The 15,279-nt window shown below is 42.6% G+C and overlaps 1 protein-coding gene across 1 annotated transcript in view; it reads left to right on the forward strand.

Annotated features, from left to right (window-relative positions):
- The window catches only part of CCN4 (cellular communication network factor 4), a 34,389-nt gene extending 22,853 nt beyond the window's left edge, over positions 1 to 11,536 (forward strand). The window contains exons 2-5 of the mRNA XM_036406426.2: positions 3,936 to 4,215; positions 7,907 to 8,164; positions 10,112 to 10,305; positions 11,162 to 11,536. Of these exons, the coding sequence (XP_036262319.1) occupies positions 3,936 to 4,215; positions 7,907 to 8,164; positions 10,112 to 10,305; positions 11,162 to 11,461 (1,032 nt within the window). The 3' untranslated portion in view covers positions 11,462 to 11,536. The remainder of the gene's footprint in view (positions 1 to 3,935; positions 4,216 to 7,906; positions 8,165 to 10,111; positions 10,306 to 11,161) is intronic.
- The last annotated feature ends 3,743 nt before the right edge of the window (positions 11,537 to 15,279 follow it).

The following is a 15,279-nucleotide window of genomic DNA, read 5'->3' on the forward strand; positions in this document are numbered from 1 at the left end:
GTATGTCAGAGATAGAGAACAGGATAATCCAGATCACATCATATCCCTCCATCAACAACATCTGGCATTTGCTCAGAAAGGCAGTATCAGAAATGTAGGTTAAAAATACTTCTTTAATGTCTTCTACTGTGAGAAATTAAATGTAGTCTACCCAGCAACATGTATCCTGCAAAACACAGCTTGGGCAGATCTGAGTGAAGTAAAAAGTTCTCCTTTGAGACTAAATTACCACCAAGGAGAATACAGTGGAAGCTGATAAAGCACTAAGGCTTCTTCTGCTATGGAGCCACTTCTCCAGCTCTCTTGTCAGCCAAAGGAATCCAATTTAGAAGTCACCATCCTGTTGGAACATTTCCCATCAATAAACTGGAAGGGAAGAACAGGGATAGCTTCCTCTTGCCTTCACCTAGCTGATGAGAAAAATACTTGAAAGAAAAGGTTTTAAGAGTAAGATCTTGTAGCATTGAAACAGTAAAATCAATACACAGGAATATATTTTTAAACTTATGTAAAAGCCGGAAGCAAAGGGATATATTGTGGTGCTTTGCTGCTTTAAAGAAAAGGTTAATATGAGGTTTCTCATGTAATATGTAAAAGTTCTGCAATAAGACTGCCTAGCTTGTAGTTTGGGCTACATACACTGGTTTCAGCACTATATCTTGGTTCTCCCAGTTTTCAAAACTAAAACATATTTACAATTGTAGTATTTTTCACCAGATTGAAAATATGTGTTGCCAGTAGGAAGATTGTGCTGATAAAATGCTGCTATCCACTTTATATCTTGAAACTTGTTAATAAAACTTCTGGCTATTAAAAATACTGAGTTTGTGGCTCTGGCAGACAGCGGGTAATTTTTTTTATTTTCTCCTTCTCTTCTCTTGAATATGAAGACAGAAATTAACTGGGAATTGTTGCTAGCAATCTGCTCTGCAGATGCAAAAATAAAGTAATTTTGGAGCTTGCCAAGCATAAATCAGGAGTGACTTTAATAGAGAATTATCAGGCATAGCAGGCTGAGAAAGGCTTCATCTTGTTTTAATGAGGATGGGCTTGTATCTCCAGAAGCAGAAAAATTAGAACTCATGAATAATTTTGGTGGAATATTTTCTCCTTGGCACCCAAGATAACAAATCTGCAGACTCCAAGATTAAAGAAAAATTAAATGAAACATGTTAATTACCAGTACTTGAGAAAATTAATTTCCTAACAGGCATATTCTTTTATCTTTCTGATATTTTGAAATAAGCTTGTGAAATCCCCACTAGTGTGACTTCTAGTGTTCATTTTCTCTTTGCTCTTATCACTTTCTTAATCTGAAATATTATTTCAGATTTCTTACAAAATCATTGTCCTTCTCTGCAATATACTGACCCTAAATACATGATTCCTGAAACCTTAAATTACATGGGTGGATTTTTGGGAGGTTTTTGGTGTTTTTTTCTAATAAAAGACAGCCATTGAGGAAGGCTGTTACAGTGTGATTTCCTGTTGATAGCACTTGTGGAAAGCATTAGTCATGATGATTTAACCAATATACTCATTAAAATGGAAGGGTCTATTTTCTAAAATGTTCTGGGACATTGAAGTAGTAGGGCTGAATGACTTTTCCGAAGAGACTTTGGTACTGCTAAGTGATGACAGCTGACTATGGAAAGGAAAACCCAGTACTTTTATAAATCTACGGAATGGTTTTTCCCTCAGTGAAGGTCTGAGGAGGAGAGGAGAGGAGAGGAGAGGAGAGGAGAGGAGAGGAGAGGAGAGGAGAGGAGAGGAGAGGAGAGGAGAGGAGAGGAGAGGAGAGGAGAGGAGAGGAGAGGAGAGGAGAGGAGAGGAGAGGAGAGGAGAGGAGAGGAGAGGAGAGGAGAGGAGAGGCTGCAAGGCTGTACAGGTTGCACACTTTTAAAGGCTCCAGTGGAAAACAGTTTCCAAAGGCTGGGTTTTGTTTAGGTGGTGATGGAGCCTAGGACATGATGCCAACCCCGTCACTCCATGCCTTCCCCATTTGTAAGATCCAGGAGTGATGGGTTTGATGCCTGTCCACACTGATTATCTGAAGATGCTCATGTAGCCCACACTATCCATCCAATGGACTCAGCCACACGTCTGGACAATTCAGCCAGTACATCCAAGATCCACAACAGCTCCTCACTGTGAGGACACTGGAAAGGCTTCCCTGGCCAGCTCAGGTGTCAGACCTAGAGGAAGGGCTGTTGAATAATTTACTCTAAACTCCTGTCAAGCCACCAAATGTCTCCCAGCTGTTCTGTGCTTTACAAGAATTCAGCCTCAGCCCTTCACATATTAACTAAACCCACAGGAGCATGAGGGCTCCTCTTTGCTACGTGTGCTGGCTCACAGACACATTCGCATCTGCACAGGGAGAAGCTGCTTGCTCATGTTGACAATAGAAACAAGGGATGGTGAAGGGATTTACCTACAGGGCTGGGCTGTGGCAATGAGCTCTTTAAATAGCTGTGTGACTTTTGTCTGTATATCTGGACCTGATTATTAAACACTCTTTTTAATGATCAGCAACAAAGTAAATAGGTTTATGGCACTCGAGGAGGCCTCTCTTCTCAAGTGGCAGATTATTGCACCTACTCTAATGATTGTGAGTGGAATGAAAAATCCTAGGATTGAAAGGCCAGGGCTTTTTGTCAATCTGAATGTTCCTCTGTTAACAACTCTGACAGCATCAAGGAGCTTAAAGTGGGAGTAAATTATATTGGTATGTTTTAGTTTAAACAAGAGTTTAAAGGTGTTTTTTAAGCCTACTTTAGGGCCAACTGTTTGTAAAGGGGGCCTTAATGGAATTGGGAATTATGCCCAGAGCAAACACATTGTCTATTTGGCAGTGATTAGCAATGTGTTCCCAATTTAGTGTTCTAAATATAGGATAATCAGTTTCCAAGATATTTAAATACACCTTCAGATATAGCAGTAACAGGCTTCAAAATGTACTTTAATAAAATCTGAGCATGCTAACAAAGAAACTGTAAAAGACACTAAAGGCACTTTGCAAAGATATCCTGATGGATAGCTCACTATAGTGGGGTCCTTTCCCACAAACTCTTGGGTGAGGCATTTTCATCATGGAGAGTTTTTGGAAAACTTTTTGTTTGAGACATCTCAAACTGCAAAGAGGAAAAACACTGGGGATATAAAGTACAGTACAGGGAAGGCAGCAATAAGTGGAATTGCCTTAGCAATTTCTAGAGTCTGACTTTCCTTCTTTGAAGTTTTTAGGGTTGAGGGTTGCACACTTATTTTTTGCAGCACTAGAAAGGGCTTCTGGACCACATGTGCCCAAGCAGTGCCATGTTCCTTCTGCTGTTGACCCCATGTTAATAACTCCATTTGTTTCTGTGCCTGAGATACTGTGCCCCTGCTTCACCCCCATGTACAGCACAGGTTTCTTTGCAGTGATCCTCCTAGAAAAATGAAATCTGTGCTTTGTCACTTGCCCAGTTTGCACCCTTCCTGCACCACAAGCAGGGCTGGTGCTGTTATATATCATCCAGAGCTTGTTGACCTGGGATTTGAGAGTTCAGAATGCAATGAGCCTCTACCTTCTGTGGGTTTTGATATGAACTACAGCATCCCAGTACTCCATGATCTCAGCAATAGTGACCTGGAATGTCATCACTCTGCTACATGAAATCCCTTTCCTACCTTGATTAACCTTGATCAGGCTTTTTATCTGATTATCAGATTTTGAATTTGATAATCCATTTATAATGAATAATTGAATAATGAATAATGAATAATTGACTTGCAAGCTTGGTTTGTTGAAGTTTCTTTTTTACTCATGAGACCTGAGGGGATTTTAACTGAGGACCAAGCAGCACAGGGTTTGCAGCACAGGGTTTGCAGCACAGGGTTTGCAGCCCCCATTTCTCTGTAACGCTCTCCAAGCTGTGTTTCTTTGTTTGCAGGCCACTGGCCAGACCTCCCTGACCATGAGCAGCCCTGTCCCAGCCACGGCAGAGCCCTACACACGGACTCAGTACTGCAGGTGGCCCTGTGAGTGCCCCAGGTCCCCGCCCCGGTGCGCGGCCGGCGTCAGCCTGGTCACGGACGGCTGTGACTGCTGCAAGACGTGTGCCAAGCAGAGAGGGGAGAGCTGCACAGAGGCTGACACCTGTGACTTCCACAGGGGCTTGTACTGTGACTACAGCGGAGACAGACCTAGGTACGAAATAGGAGTATGTGCACGTAAGTGATGTACATATATTTTTGATTAGATATAGGCTGGCAGCTCAGCTGACTGAGCAGGGGTTGAGATTTATCTCGTTTTGGATACCTGGCTTCACGCTTATCAGCTCCTCCTTGCAGCATCTTCCATTCCCTTGTAGCTGTCTTTGTTCTCAGGGCAGTTGGCTGGATGAGAAATGACATCTGAATTCCTGCCTTTTGACTTGGCTGCAGCCAAGAGCAAAGACCAACCAGCATTTGAAAGTCTCCATATGTGTAAACAGATTACTCTGTAATAGAAGGAGGTGCTGTAGTAGGTTGGGGATGAAGGAAGGATAGGCAGACAGCTGGATTTACAGACAAGCAATATGGGCCCCTACATGAATGCCATGGCATTAAAGGGACACTTTTGGCTAATTCCCTATAGCGGATACCTTGGATGGATAGCACGTGGTCTGTAGAATACCCTGTCGAGATGGTCAGGAATAATCATCTCCTATCAGAGCTTGCCAGCTACAAATTAAGGTTTTAAGCCTCAATTTTACAATAGTTACATTAGCTGTTATGAGGCAGAAGGATATCTTCCCACCTCTGATAGCAAACTCTTGGTTCTGTGACGCTGGAATGCTTTTCAAGAAAAAGCACAAAAAGAAATTAGGTAGTGGTTTATGTATTAAGAATACATTCACTTGTTCTGAGTTCCAGAACATGAGGGGACTGATTCTCTCATAAAAGTCAGAAATTATTGAAAATTGTTTTTCTGGGAATGATTAAAAATGAAAGGATCATCAGCACAACCACACACATTGCTGATCAGAAAGGCTACTTTTAGTAAGTTATTAGAACATATGGTCATGGCTTTAGGTTCATAAACAGGAAAAAGACATTCAAATGAAGGGTCTTCTGGGCTAGAACATAAAAACAAATTATTTAAGACAAAATGTAAAGGTGAAAGGAAACCTGGAGGAGAGCTGACTGTGAGATGGACTGATAGAATAACTGATCCACAGAAGAGGAAAAAGCTCGCAAACTGTGGGCTTCAATAAACTTATATGAGCAGAGGTTACCCAAGGGACAGGTTTGAAGAGTTAAGAAGTTCAGGATAAGCTGGCAGATTCTCACACAAGTGATACTAGGCATTGCTCTTCCTCAGCAGAAGGGTGGGAAGTCTAGTAAGAAATGACATTGGCTTTGCACTGGCTCAGGCACAAAAGAAAAAAAAAACCAAGCATGCAAAAGTGCAGTCTGACCAGATTTTTGTAGGATACAGGCAAAATAACAAGAGAAGTTACGTGCTAGGAGCTGTAAGCTTAAACAGTGATTTTCAAGATTAGAAAAGATTAAGGTTAAGAAAAGAGGATATGAGATCATTTAAATGTATTGTCTGGAGTGTGTGTAGAACATTCAGGAGAGGTCTGCAAGAGCAGGTTAGACAAACATTGTCAAGAATGACATCGTTACAGCTGGCCCTGTGCTGAGAGAGGAAAACAGGCTGGATGTTGTCTCAAAGCTATCAGGCTTCCTAGGCCTCTTTAAAGGCCCTCATGCTGCTTTGCATCTGTTTATTTATTTAAATGATTGTTTTCTTAGTTGGATATCTTTTGGTCTTTGCAGTCCTCCCACGCATGACAGGCACTTGGTGTGCCAGTGGCACAGCCCTGTGCTGAAGGAACACTGATCCCAGCTCTTCCAGTGAGCTCTGGAGGCATTCCCAGTCTGTGCTTTCACTTCCCTACTGCCATGACAACGTGTGACATTTATGGTTATGTGACATTTATGGGGTTTTGGGGAGCAGCATTACAGTGTGCACAGCTGAAGGGAATAAGAGGAAGGTCTTTCCATGGGTAGGATGTGAGGCAGATTTTCTCTGACTGCCAGAGAAACCTGTGCCCTTTCCTTTGTTTTCAGCACCCAGCCAGAGGTAAAGGACAGGGTCTGCTGATGTGTTCTTTTTGTACCCTGGGCCACACAGAGGGTGCATCACCCTGCTCTGAGCCCACCAGCTTCTGCCCTGACCTGGTACTGAAAGCTCCTGTGAGTGGGAATCCTGTGCTGAGGGTTGGGGACTAACTGCTCTGAGGAACTGGATTTGCACATGGATGCTTTTGGCTGGATCCAGAGAATCCAGGGCGTGAAGGGCCACAGAAAAAATATAATTTATGGAAATTAAAGACCCTGAAAGAGTCAGGAATATGTGTTGGGAAAGGGAGTGGTTTCAAACTGGGGGAAATTCAGTCTGTATCTGGACTGCTGAGGTGTGTCCCAGGATTTAACCTCACAGACATCAAATGGGAACCTGCTGGAAGTCACTGCAGCTCTGCTTTTGTTGTTGGCTTTTCTCTGCAGCAAAGCAGAGGCAGCAGGTGCTGAGCACAGGCCCAGGGGGTGAGGCAGGTGTTGTGCATGTGAGGCTGGGAATAGGGATGTGCCTCCAAATTGCTTTATTTTGATGCAGACTCAGTGAGGTTCTTCATGAAGACATTCAACAGCTCCTTTGTCTGTGTTTGGGGATGTTCTCATGGTGATCCTCTTGGTTTATGAGACCTGCAGGAGAGTAAATTAACATAATCCAGGAGGAATATGCTTGTAGGAAAACACCAGGAGATACAGCATTTTTTGAACTGTCATAATCTGTGTGCATACCTAGAAATCCCTCTGAATTCTCAGGCCCAGCTCCAGCAGAGTGATTGCCTTTTCAATACAAAGGCTGAAGCACTACAAAAATTGAAGCTGAGCGTGAACTGGAGATCTAGATCTGTGCTTGAAATTCCAACAGCTCTCATTTTTGTGCAGAAGGGATTTGTGCTTGATGTTTTCATTCAGCTCATTCTAAAAATAGGAAGCCTTTGCAGAATTTTAATCCAGCATTTCAATTTGTGTTTTCCTGAAGCAACTCCATTTCTGACCAGATTCAAAACATAAGCAACCCAACCACTGTGTGAGCAGTGCCTCCATGTGACTAAACAAGAGACTGAAGTTTGAATTTTCCATTGAAAGCCACTGCTTCAAGATACAGGCAGTCTATAATTTGAAACAAACAAACTAAAAATGCTGCTCTGTGATTCCTGTTCATGAGCAATCAGAAGGCTTGACTTTTTACAGTGATTTTATATTAAAAATTATACATCAAATATTTATTTTTATGGCTTTAAAATGTGTACTTCATTTTCCGAGAAAACTGCTCTGTGATAAACTGGGTAAGATCCTAAATATAGGATCCAGAGCCATTTGGGTGCTCCTTTTGCTCCCCTGTTTGCTCTCCCTTTTTGCTTCAGATATACACAGGTGTTGTGAACAGCTGTGTCATCTGTGTAATTCCATGAATGTCTCATATGTCTCTGAAAACCTCATATTTCACTAAATATTTTTTTAATTACTTTGATTTCTCCCCCTGTGAGTAATTCGTACCACCATGCTATGAAATTATTTTGGTTTATTTAAGTAAGAATTTGTAGATAAAATTTGTTTTATTTTCTAACTTATTTTTTTATTGAAGCTTTAAAAGGTTCTCTTTTTTTGCTGTGATTTAGAATGAAAACAGTTTCCTAGATGGTGTAACTACACATGGTGCAGCATCAGGCTGAACCTGATGCTCTGCAGCACTGCCAGCCCAGGGATCAGCTTGGTAAGGGAACACATTGGAGCTGTTTGTTGCCAGCATTCTTTTAATGGTGCTCTGTGTGTTTTTTTCTCTCTTTTTCTTTCTTTTCAGAGATTGTTGGTGTAGGATGTGTCCTCAATGGAGTGAGGTACAAGAATGGGGAGACATTTCAGCCCAACTGCAAATACAACTGCACGTGCATTAATGGGGCTGTGGGCTGTGTTCCCATGTGCACAAACTCACGTCCTCCACTTGTCTGGTGCCCAAACCCAAAGCTGATTAAGATGACAGGGAAGTGCTGCGAGCAGTGGGTTTGTGATGACTCCAGGAAAATCAGGAAGACATCTCCGCGCCACATCTCCTCTGCAGGTACGGTGGGAATGAGGCAGAGCTCTCCTTTGCCAAGGCAGAGCTCTCCTTTGCCATCTGTCAGAATCTACAAGCAGAGGATCAGCTTGTACTGCCAGTCCTGGCAGGTGTCTAACCTTTGTGAGGGAGACACAGCCTCCCACGCAGCACGTGCTGAAGGACAGGGCAGGCAAACACCAGGGGAACTCATTAGTAGTAGCAATATGGATTTGGATGCCCCATCCCTGGTGGTGGTCAAGGACAGGCTGGATGGGACCCTAAACAACCTGATCTAGTGGGTGCTACCCCTGGCCATGGCAGGGGAGTTCATTGAGATGATCTTTAAGGTCCTTTCCAACACAAACCATCTCACAATTCTGTGCATATGATATTCACAATTATGCTTGTGCAACCATTCTGGAATTCTGTGAGCCAAAGCCCCCTTTGAAGGACATGTCTACTGTAACTCTGAAGATATCAAAAGTCCTTTTTAATTCTTCATTTTCATTTTTTTCCCTCAGTCTGAACCCTCTGGAAAAGAGAATGGGCTCAGCTTAATTTGGGACAGAGGCTTTCTGTCCAGGTTATGTTGCTATTGTATTGCAATTTTAAAGCCCCTGTACATTAGGATAGGATTTAGGACTCTCAAACTTACACAAGACCTTGAAGGCAGTTATTGTGTGGAAATTTCACTGTGAGTTGGGCTAAGTTGTCTTTGTGGTAGTACAACTTTTCATCAGTTCTGAACTGATGACATTAAACATTCTGTCCTCACACTCACATTTATAGTAATGATCACTTAACCCACAGGGCAGAGGTGCTATCATTTGCCTCAAACATGGTCCCAAATGCTTAAGATGGATTCAATTTGCCATATGTGTTAAAATTATTGTCAAAATGCCCTGTGACACACTGTAGTGACATTAGCCACACTAGCTCCATGTTTTAGACCATCTCACAAAAGCGGAGCTCAAGGAGAGATAGGGTTGTTGTATGCAAAGATTTTGGCTCTTTGGTTGGTAGGAGTTTTTCGTCAAACCTTGGTCTTTTGTTGCACAAAGAAAAGTCTCAGTCTTCATTTGTGAGTTAAAACCACCAGAATTTAGCCCTCGCTTCTCTGTCCCTGATAGTTCTGAAATGAGGGATGGGTCCAAATTCAGAATATCCACTACTGAAACTGGCCTTACGTCCTCATGGCCTGTCCCCCAAAATGGGCAAAACATAGCTTTGCTTTCCTGATTTTTCTCCTGTAAGGAGAAGTGTTATAGAAGACAGAGTAGCATTTATTACATTTAATATAATAATGAATATAAAAATGAATATAAGAGCGAGCAAGCTCAATGCAGCAGTTTCTATCAGAGTTATGCCTGTGGACTGTCCTGTGAGCTGTAGAGCAGTGGGACTTTGGCTGAGGCTGGGACAGAACTATAAGTGGGGTTGTTGGCTGCTTTCAAAACAGAGCCCACCCTTTCTTCAAATGGTTGCTGAGCTCTCTGAGAGCTATTGAAGCTGTTCTTCCCCCCAGTGAAAGGCTGTGGCTGCTTCCCAAGCCCTCTGCCATCCAGCTGACTGCTGACCACTTTCTGCGATGGGGAACCAACTGAATGGGCTCAGAAATAAACCTTCATGGTGAGATCTGATCTCATCCCCTCTCTCCACCCGCTGGCTCAGGCTTCTGTAATTGTTTATACTGTGGCAGCACCTGGGGGTCCCAGACAAGGACCCCCTTGTGTGAGGCTGTGAAGGGAATAAAGGAATGAGCCCTGGCCCCGAGCGCTCGCAGCGATGGAGAGTCTGACACAAGTAGGTCAGCACAAAGGGGGTGGGATGTTCACAGGAATGCTGGGCCACTTTGCTGCGGTTTAGTTATTTGGGTTAGTGGCCTGAATGTGCAATGAGCTGGGGTGAGGGTGTTTAATATGTAAAGCTGCCCGGGCTGAATAATGTGGGGTTAATCTGTGTCCACAGCGTACGAGGGAGAGGAGGAAGCCTGGCAGAAGAACTGCATCGTGCACACCTCACCCTGGAGTCCCTGCTCCAAGACCTGTGGGCTGGGCATCTCCACCAGGATCTCCAACGACAACGAGCAGTGCCGGCTCCTGAAGGAGAGCCGCCTGTGCAACATGAGGCCCTGTGAGGTGGATATAACCCAGCACATCAAGGTGGGGGCTGTTCCTTTGCGTACCCCATGGACACTGAGTCAGCCTTTGTTTGGCAGCATTCAGGCCTCATGAGGCTGCACTTGTACATGGACTTACTGTGCTGCACAGAGTTCCAAAATATGTCCTGCCTGTGTTGGTATGAAAACCTTTCCCTGAGAGTTTCAGCTCCAGCCAAAAGGTCCTTGCAAGGAAAGCCAAGCCAAGCCTGCTGTGCTTGATGCTGGCTCGGACAGCCCTGTGCTCAGCTGGCAGAAAAGCAGAGCTGCACGCCTGGTCATGGCTATGAACTCTATTGTGCAAGTATATGCACAATATACTCTGCAGCTTTTGGGTTCCTCTGTCTAAACATGTAAATCTTTCACGCCACCTAGGTCAGGGCTGTAAAAGTCTTCCTAATCTACAAATCCCTTTAAACACAGGAATCATAGAATAAAATAATAAAATCCTTAAATTTGGAAAGGATGTCCAAGATCAGTAAGCCCAACCTTTGACTGAATACCACCATGCTTGATAAACCACACTGCAAAGTGCCAAGTCTATTTATTTTTTGAATACTTCCAAAGATGGTGACTCCATCACTTCCCTGGGCAGCTTTTTCAAATGCTTAACCACTCTTTCAGTGAAAAAAAATTTTCCTGATATCCAGCCTGGACGTCTCATGGCACAATTTGAGGCTATTTCTTTGTCCTACCGCTGTTTACCTGGTAGAAGAAGCTGAGCCCCTCATCCCCCCCATCTCCCCTTCCTTGCCACAGCCTCCTTTCATGTAGCTGTAAAGAGCAAGGTGGGTTTTACTCCCTACATGTATCAGCACTGAATATTTACCTCTTTGTTTTTATTCTCTTTTCTGATTTAGCCTGGGAAGAAATGCTTGGCTGTCTACAGGGCGAATGAGCCCATGAACTACACCATCTCTGGATGTGTGAGCAAAAGTCCCTACAGGCCCAAGTACTGCGGTGTCTGCACAGACAACAGGTGCTGCACACCCTACAAGTCCAAGACTATTGAAGTGAGCTTTCAGTGCCCAGATGGAACTGAGTTTTCCTGGAAAATTATGTGGATCAATGCTTGTTTTTGCAACCTGAACTGCAGGAACCCCAATGACATCTTTGCTGACTTGGCTCATTACTATGATTACTCTGAAATCGCTAATTAAATTGGCTGAATGCTGGAATTGACCCTTTGCTCTGATTTTACAGAGGTTTTAAAATAAAAGGAGACTCTTCATCCATTGCCAATGTGCAATTTGTTTTTTTCCTGAGTTAGGATGTTGATGCCTTGAAAGGCTACGTAGAACAGAGGCTAGACAGTGTTAAAGGCATAAATTATTTATTTAAAGGTATTTATTTAAAGGTATTTATTGAAAAGACCTTCAAAAGATACACCTTGGGCAGTACAAGAGCCCAGCTGAGGCTAAACCCAAGATGGACAGCTGGTCATGAGTTTTCACACTTTTATAAGTTTTGGTCCATTTACAAATTTGGTTTAATGTCCAATTACAGCTTCAGGTTATGAAGTCCCATCCTCCCAGTTTGCTCTCCTTAATTTGATGTGTTTATACTTTTTGGGCCTGAAGCTGCAATGGTGTCCTTGGTTCTCAGGCTGGGAAAGGATTGTTTTGTCTAATGAAACTTTGAAGAGAACTTGCTAACACTTTTCATGAAGTTCAGAGTTATAAACTAATGCAGGACAGAATCTGGAAAATATGAAAGCTAAAGCCTAAGGCATCAATGTTAAATCTCTTTGTTTTGTCACATTGTTTTTGAGGAGGCCTTGAACAAACAAGATTTTTAATAGGTCTTCATCCATTAACAGTAGCCAGAAATTCCTTTATGCACTGATGCTGGGACTTAAATGACGGTTCTGTTGGCACTGTCATTTACTAAGCCAGCAGTTTAATTGCCCATAGGAAAGAACAGTACACTAGTATGACAGCAAAAGTATGGCTGTCATTAGTTTAGACATGAGATTCAGACATCCTTACTGTCATTTCATGAATGTTATTGTCTAAGCTGGAAAACTGGAATATATGTTTTATATTCAACATTAGACATCAGGATTTGATGGTCTGACCCTTGCAGCTAAAGTCTGTCACACTGAGATCAGTCCTAGAATCACCCCTCTGTTATTCTCAGTCAGATTTTACTGCATTGTGAATTTTATGGGAAAAGCCTAGGGGGAAGGATGTTTCTCCTGAAATCTCTGTGTGATGTTTCTGTCTCACTGCAAAGGCTGGGTCCAAGAACTTCTGTGTCCTGCTCTCCTCGGACTCATCTCAGTCTCTTGAAGTATCTTGTGCCAGGAACACTTTCACAGTTCTCTGCATTATCTGATCTTGAATAGCCTGACTGAACCCAAAACAGGCACTCCACAGAGCTCATGCTTTCAGGATCCATCTAATCCACAGGTGATGTATTGCTCCTAGGATTTCTCTGCAGATGAAATGTGGAAAGCCAGATAAGAAGTGAAGGACAAGACCTCTTGCATCCATTTATTCTGATAGAAATAGAAATTGTTTGGCCAGTGCTTGGGGACCACCACCACCTCCTGCTGCCCAGGGTGTTACCAGCACACAGGTGCCTCTTCCCACTGCCACCTTGCCAGTGACACAAATCATTGTTTTACATGACTGGGGAAGAGGAAAAGAGATGTGTTAAATGAGAAAACAGGTGTTAGGCTTCACATCAGCTCTGAGAATGTGTGGATGCAGAAGAAGAGGCAACCCTTGGCATAGCCTCTGGTGCATTCATTCCAGCTGGGCTGATGCTTAGAGTAAACATCAATGTAAACAATTTCTACAGAAGGGGTTTCACATGCAAACATCAGCTAAGAGAAAAAAGAAAGAACCCTGTCATTATCTTTCCAGGTAAGAAATTTATCATCACTGAAGGATGTTGGAGCCAGTTTTTTCTCCAATAAATTTTTAGTACAGCAGCCATGTCCCATGACAGGTTTGCTGCTGCTTCAGTTGGGAGAGCAGAGTTGTGTTTCTGCATGAACAAGAGAAATGTAGTATCCACTTCAAAAATCCCTGGTGACACAGTAGAACTGCTGAGTGACACATGATCTGGAGATCTGACCAGTACAGGGCTGAACTTGGGATGATGCAGTTATTTTGATTTACTTTCAGCTGGCAAATTGTCTGTCTTCATCTTGATAACCCAGGAGAATCTTGATCAGTTTCTGGGAGACATAAATTTTTCTGGCTATGATGAATTAAAAGTTCTTGTGAATGGCCTGAAAATAATGCCATGCCTATATAAAAACAATTAGGAAAAATGCTGTATATCTCCAAAAGCTGTTAACACCAATAGCATCTTAATTTGTCTATAAGGATTTGGCCCATATATTCTTTATAGACATAGGTAATTTCTTAATTTAAGCTTTATTTATTTTTTGAAACTTCCATGAATCTCTAGTGGCAGAAAGGAAGGGTGATCCCTGACCACATGTTCCAATGAAAGTGCAAAGCCCCTCTTCCCTTTGTTTCTCTGGTCTAAGGAACCTGAGGCCACCACATTTTGAAAGATTCAACCTCATGACTGCCTTGGCCTGGATGATGTGAGAGCAGAATTCATACCTGACCTATCTGCCTCCAGTCAAACAAGACCTCAGCACTTGCAAGAATGAGAATGTTACATTTCAAACTCCCTCCCTTGGTAAAAAGTTCCATGTGAACTTACAAAACAGAGGCCATGGCCAAGAATTTGACAATGTTTTCCAAAGGGGAAAATGGTTTGTATTAAGAAGTTATAGGGAGGACATTCTAGGACTTCTTTCTCAATCAGGTCCCCTAAATATGACTTGGAACCCTGTGTTCTAATTCTTGCCCATCTTAAAATGCCATATATATGCATATGTGCATACTCATTAAAATAAAGAAATAATAAATAAACAATGAAAATAAATATGTAAATATACATTTATATGTAGATGTATACACACCTATAAAATATTATGTGCAGACATCTACATAATAATATATATAATATTATATATAAAACCTTATGAAAACATGCCCATGATTATATATATATGCGTATATTTACAAGTATATATTCCTGTGGGCATAAAAAGCAGTGTATGTATAATGGGTGTTTATAAGTACATTCAGTCTTTCTCTGTATTACATGTACACAAAAGGAAGCAAGAAAACAGGACCAGATCATGTATGAAAAACTCTGTCCCTTAACTGGCTTGCTCTGCTTGCAATTAGTTAATTCTGTAACCACAGCAATCAAATGCTGCAGTGGCTGTAACACAAGGCTTTCCCTGAGAGATAAAAGAAGCTATTGAGAGCTAATGCATGACCAGCAGCTCCAGTGTGTGTCAGTTTTTAGTGAAGTGAATGCCTGGAAACCACAGATCTTGCCCAATGCACCCAAGATGTTTCTGTCTCTAGCCTGGTTTCCTAAGGAAACTGAGTGTATGCAGACATACTGTTCATTTGTTTGTCTGTCAGGCAGCCCCTTTGTGGGAAATGTCAAACAAAGCAGGCAGAAGTGTAAAGGTCTCAGAAGCATTGCAATTCCTTCAATAAAACATGAAATCAAAGAGCAGGGCAAGGTAGAGGCTGACCACATTGTCCCTGCCAAGGCCATGCACACCTGCCAGGCAGTCACTGCACCCAACACGTCTGCAGTGTGGCCCAACCACCCCAGCAGCAGCACAAAAAGGGGTTTTAAACAGATTTGCAGGCTGGAAACAAGTAGTCATGGAGGAGGCAGAGCTGAAGGAATCACAGATGGGAATAGTGGTTATTACACATCTGTAAAGGAGTTTTGTGGGGACATTGGACACAAGTCTGTAGGAAACCAAGCACTGTTAGCTCTGCTGCTCTGCTTGTGCCACTGGTTGTCTGTCCAGTGGCTCTTTATGGGGAAGAGCATCACTTGCAGCCAATTACCTTGATCTGAAGTCTGTGGTGCATTTGAGATCCTTTGTTTTAATGGGTGTTTACAAGCAGATTAGCCC

Source organism: Molothrus ater, chromosome 1 (assembly GCF_012460135.2).
Source record: "Molothrus ater isolate BHLD 08-10-18 breed brown headed cowbird chromosome 1, BPBGC_Mater_1.1, whole genome shotgun sequence".
NCBI classification, from domain to species: Eukaryota; Metazoa; Chordata; class Aves; order Passeriformes; family Icteridae; genus Molothrus; species Molothrus ater.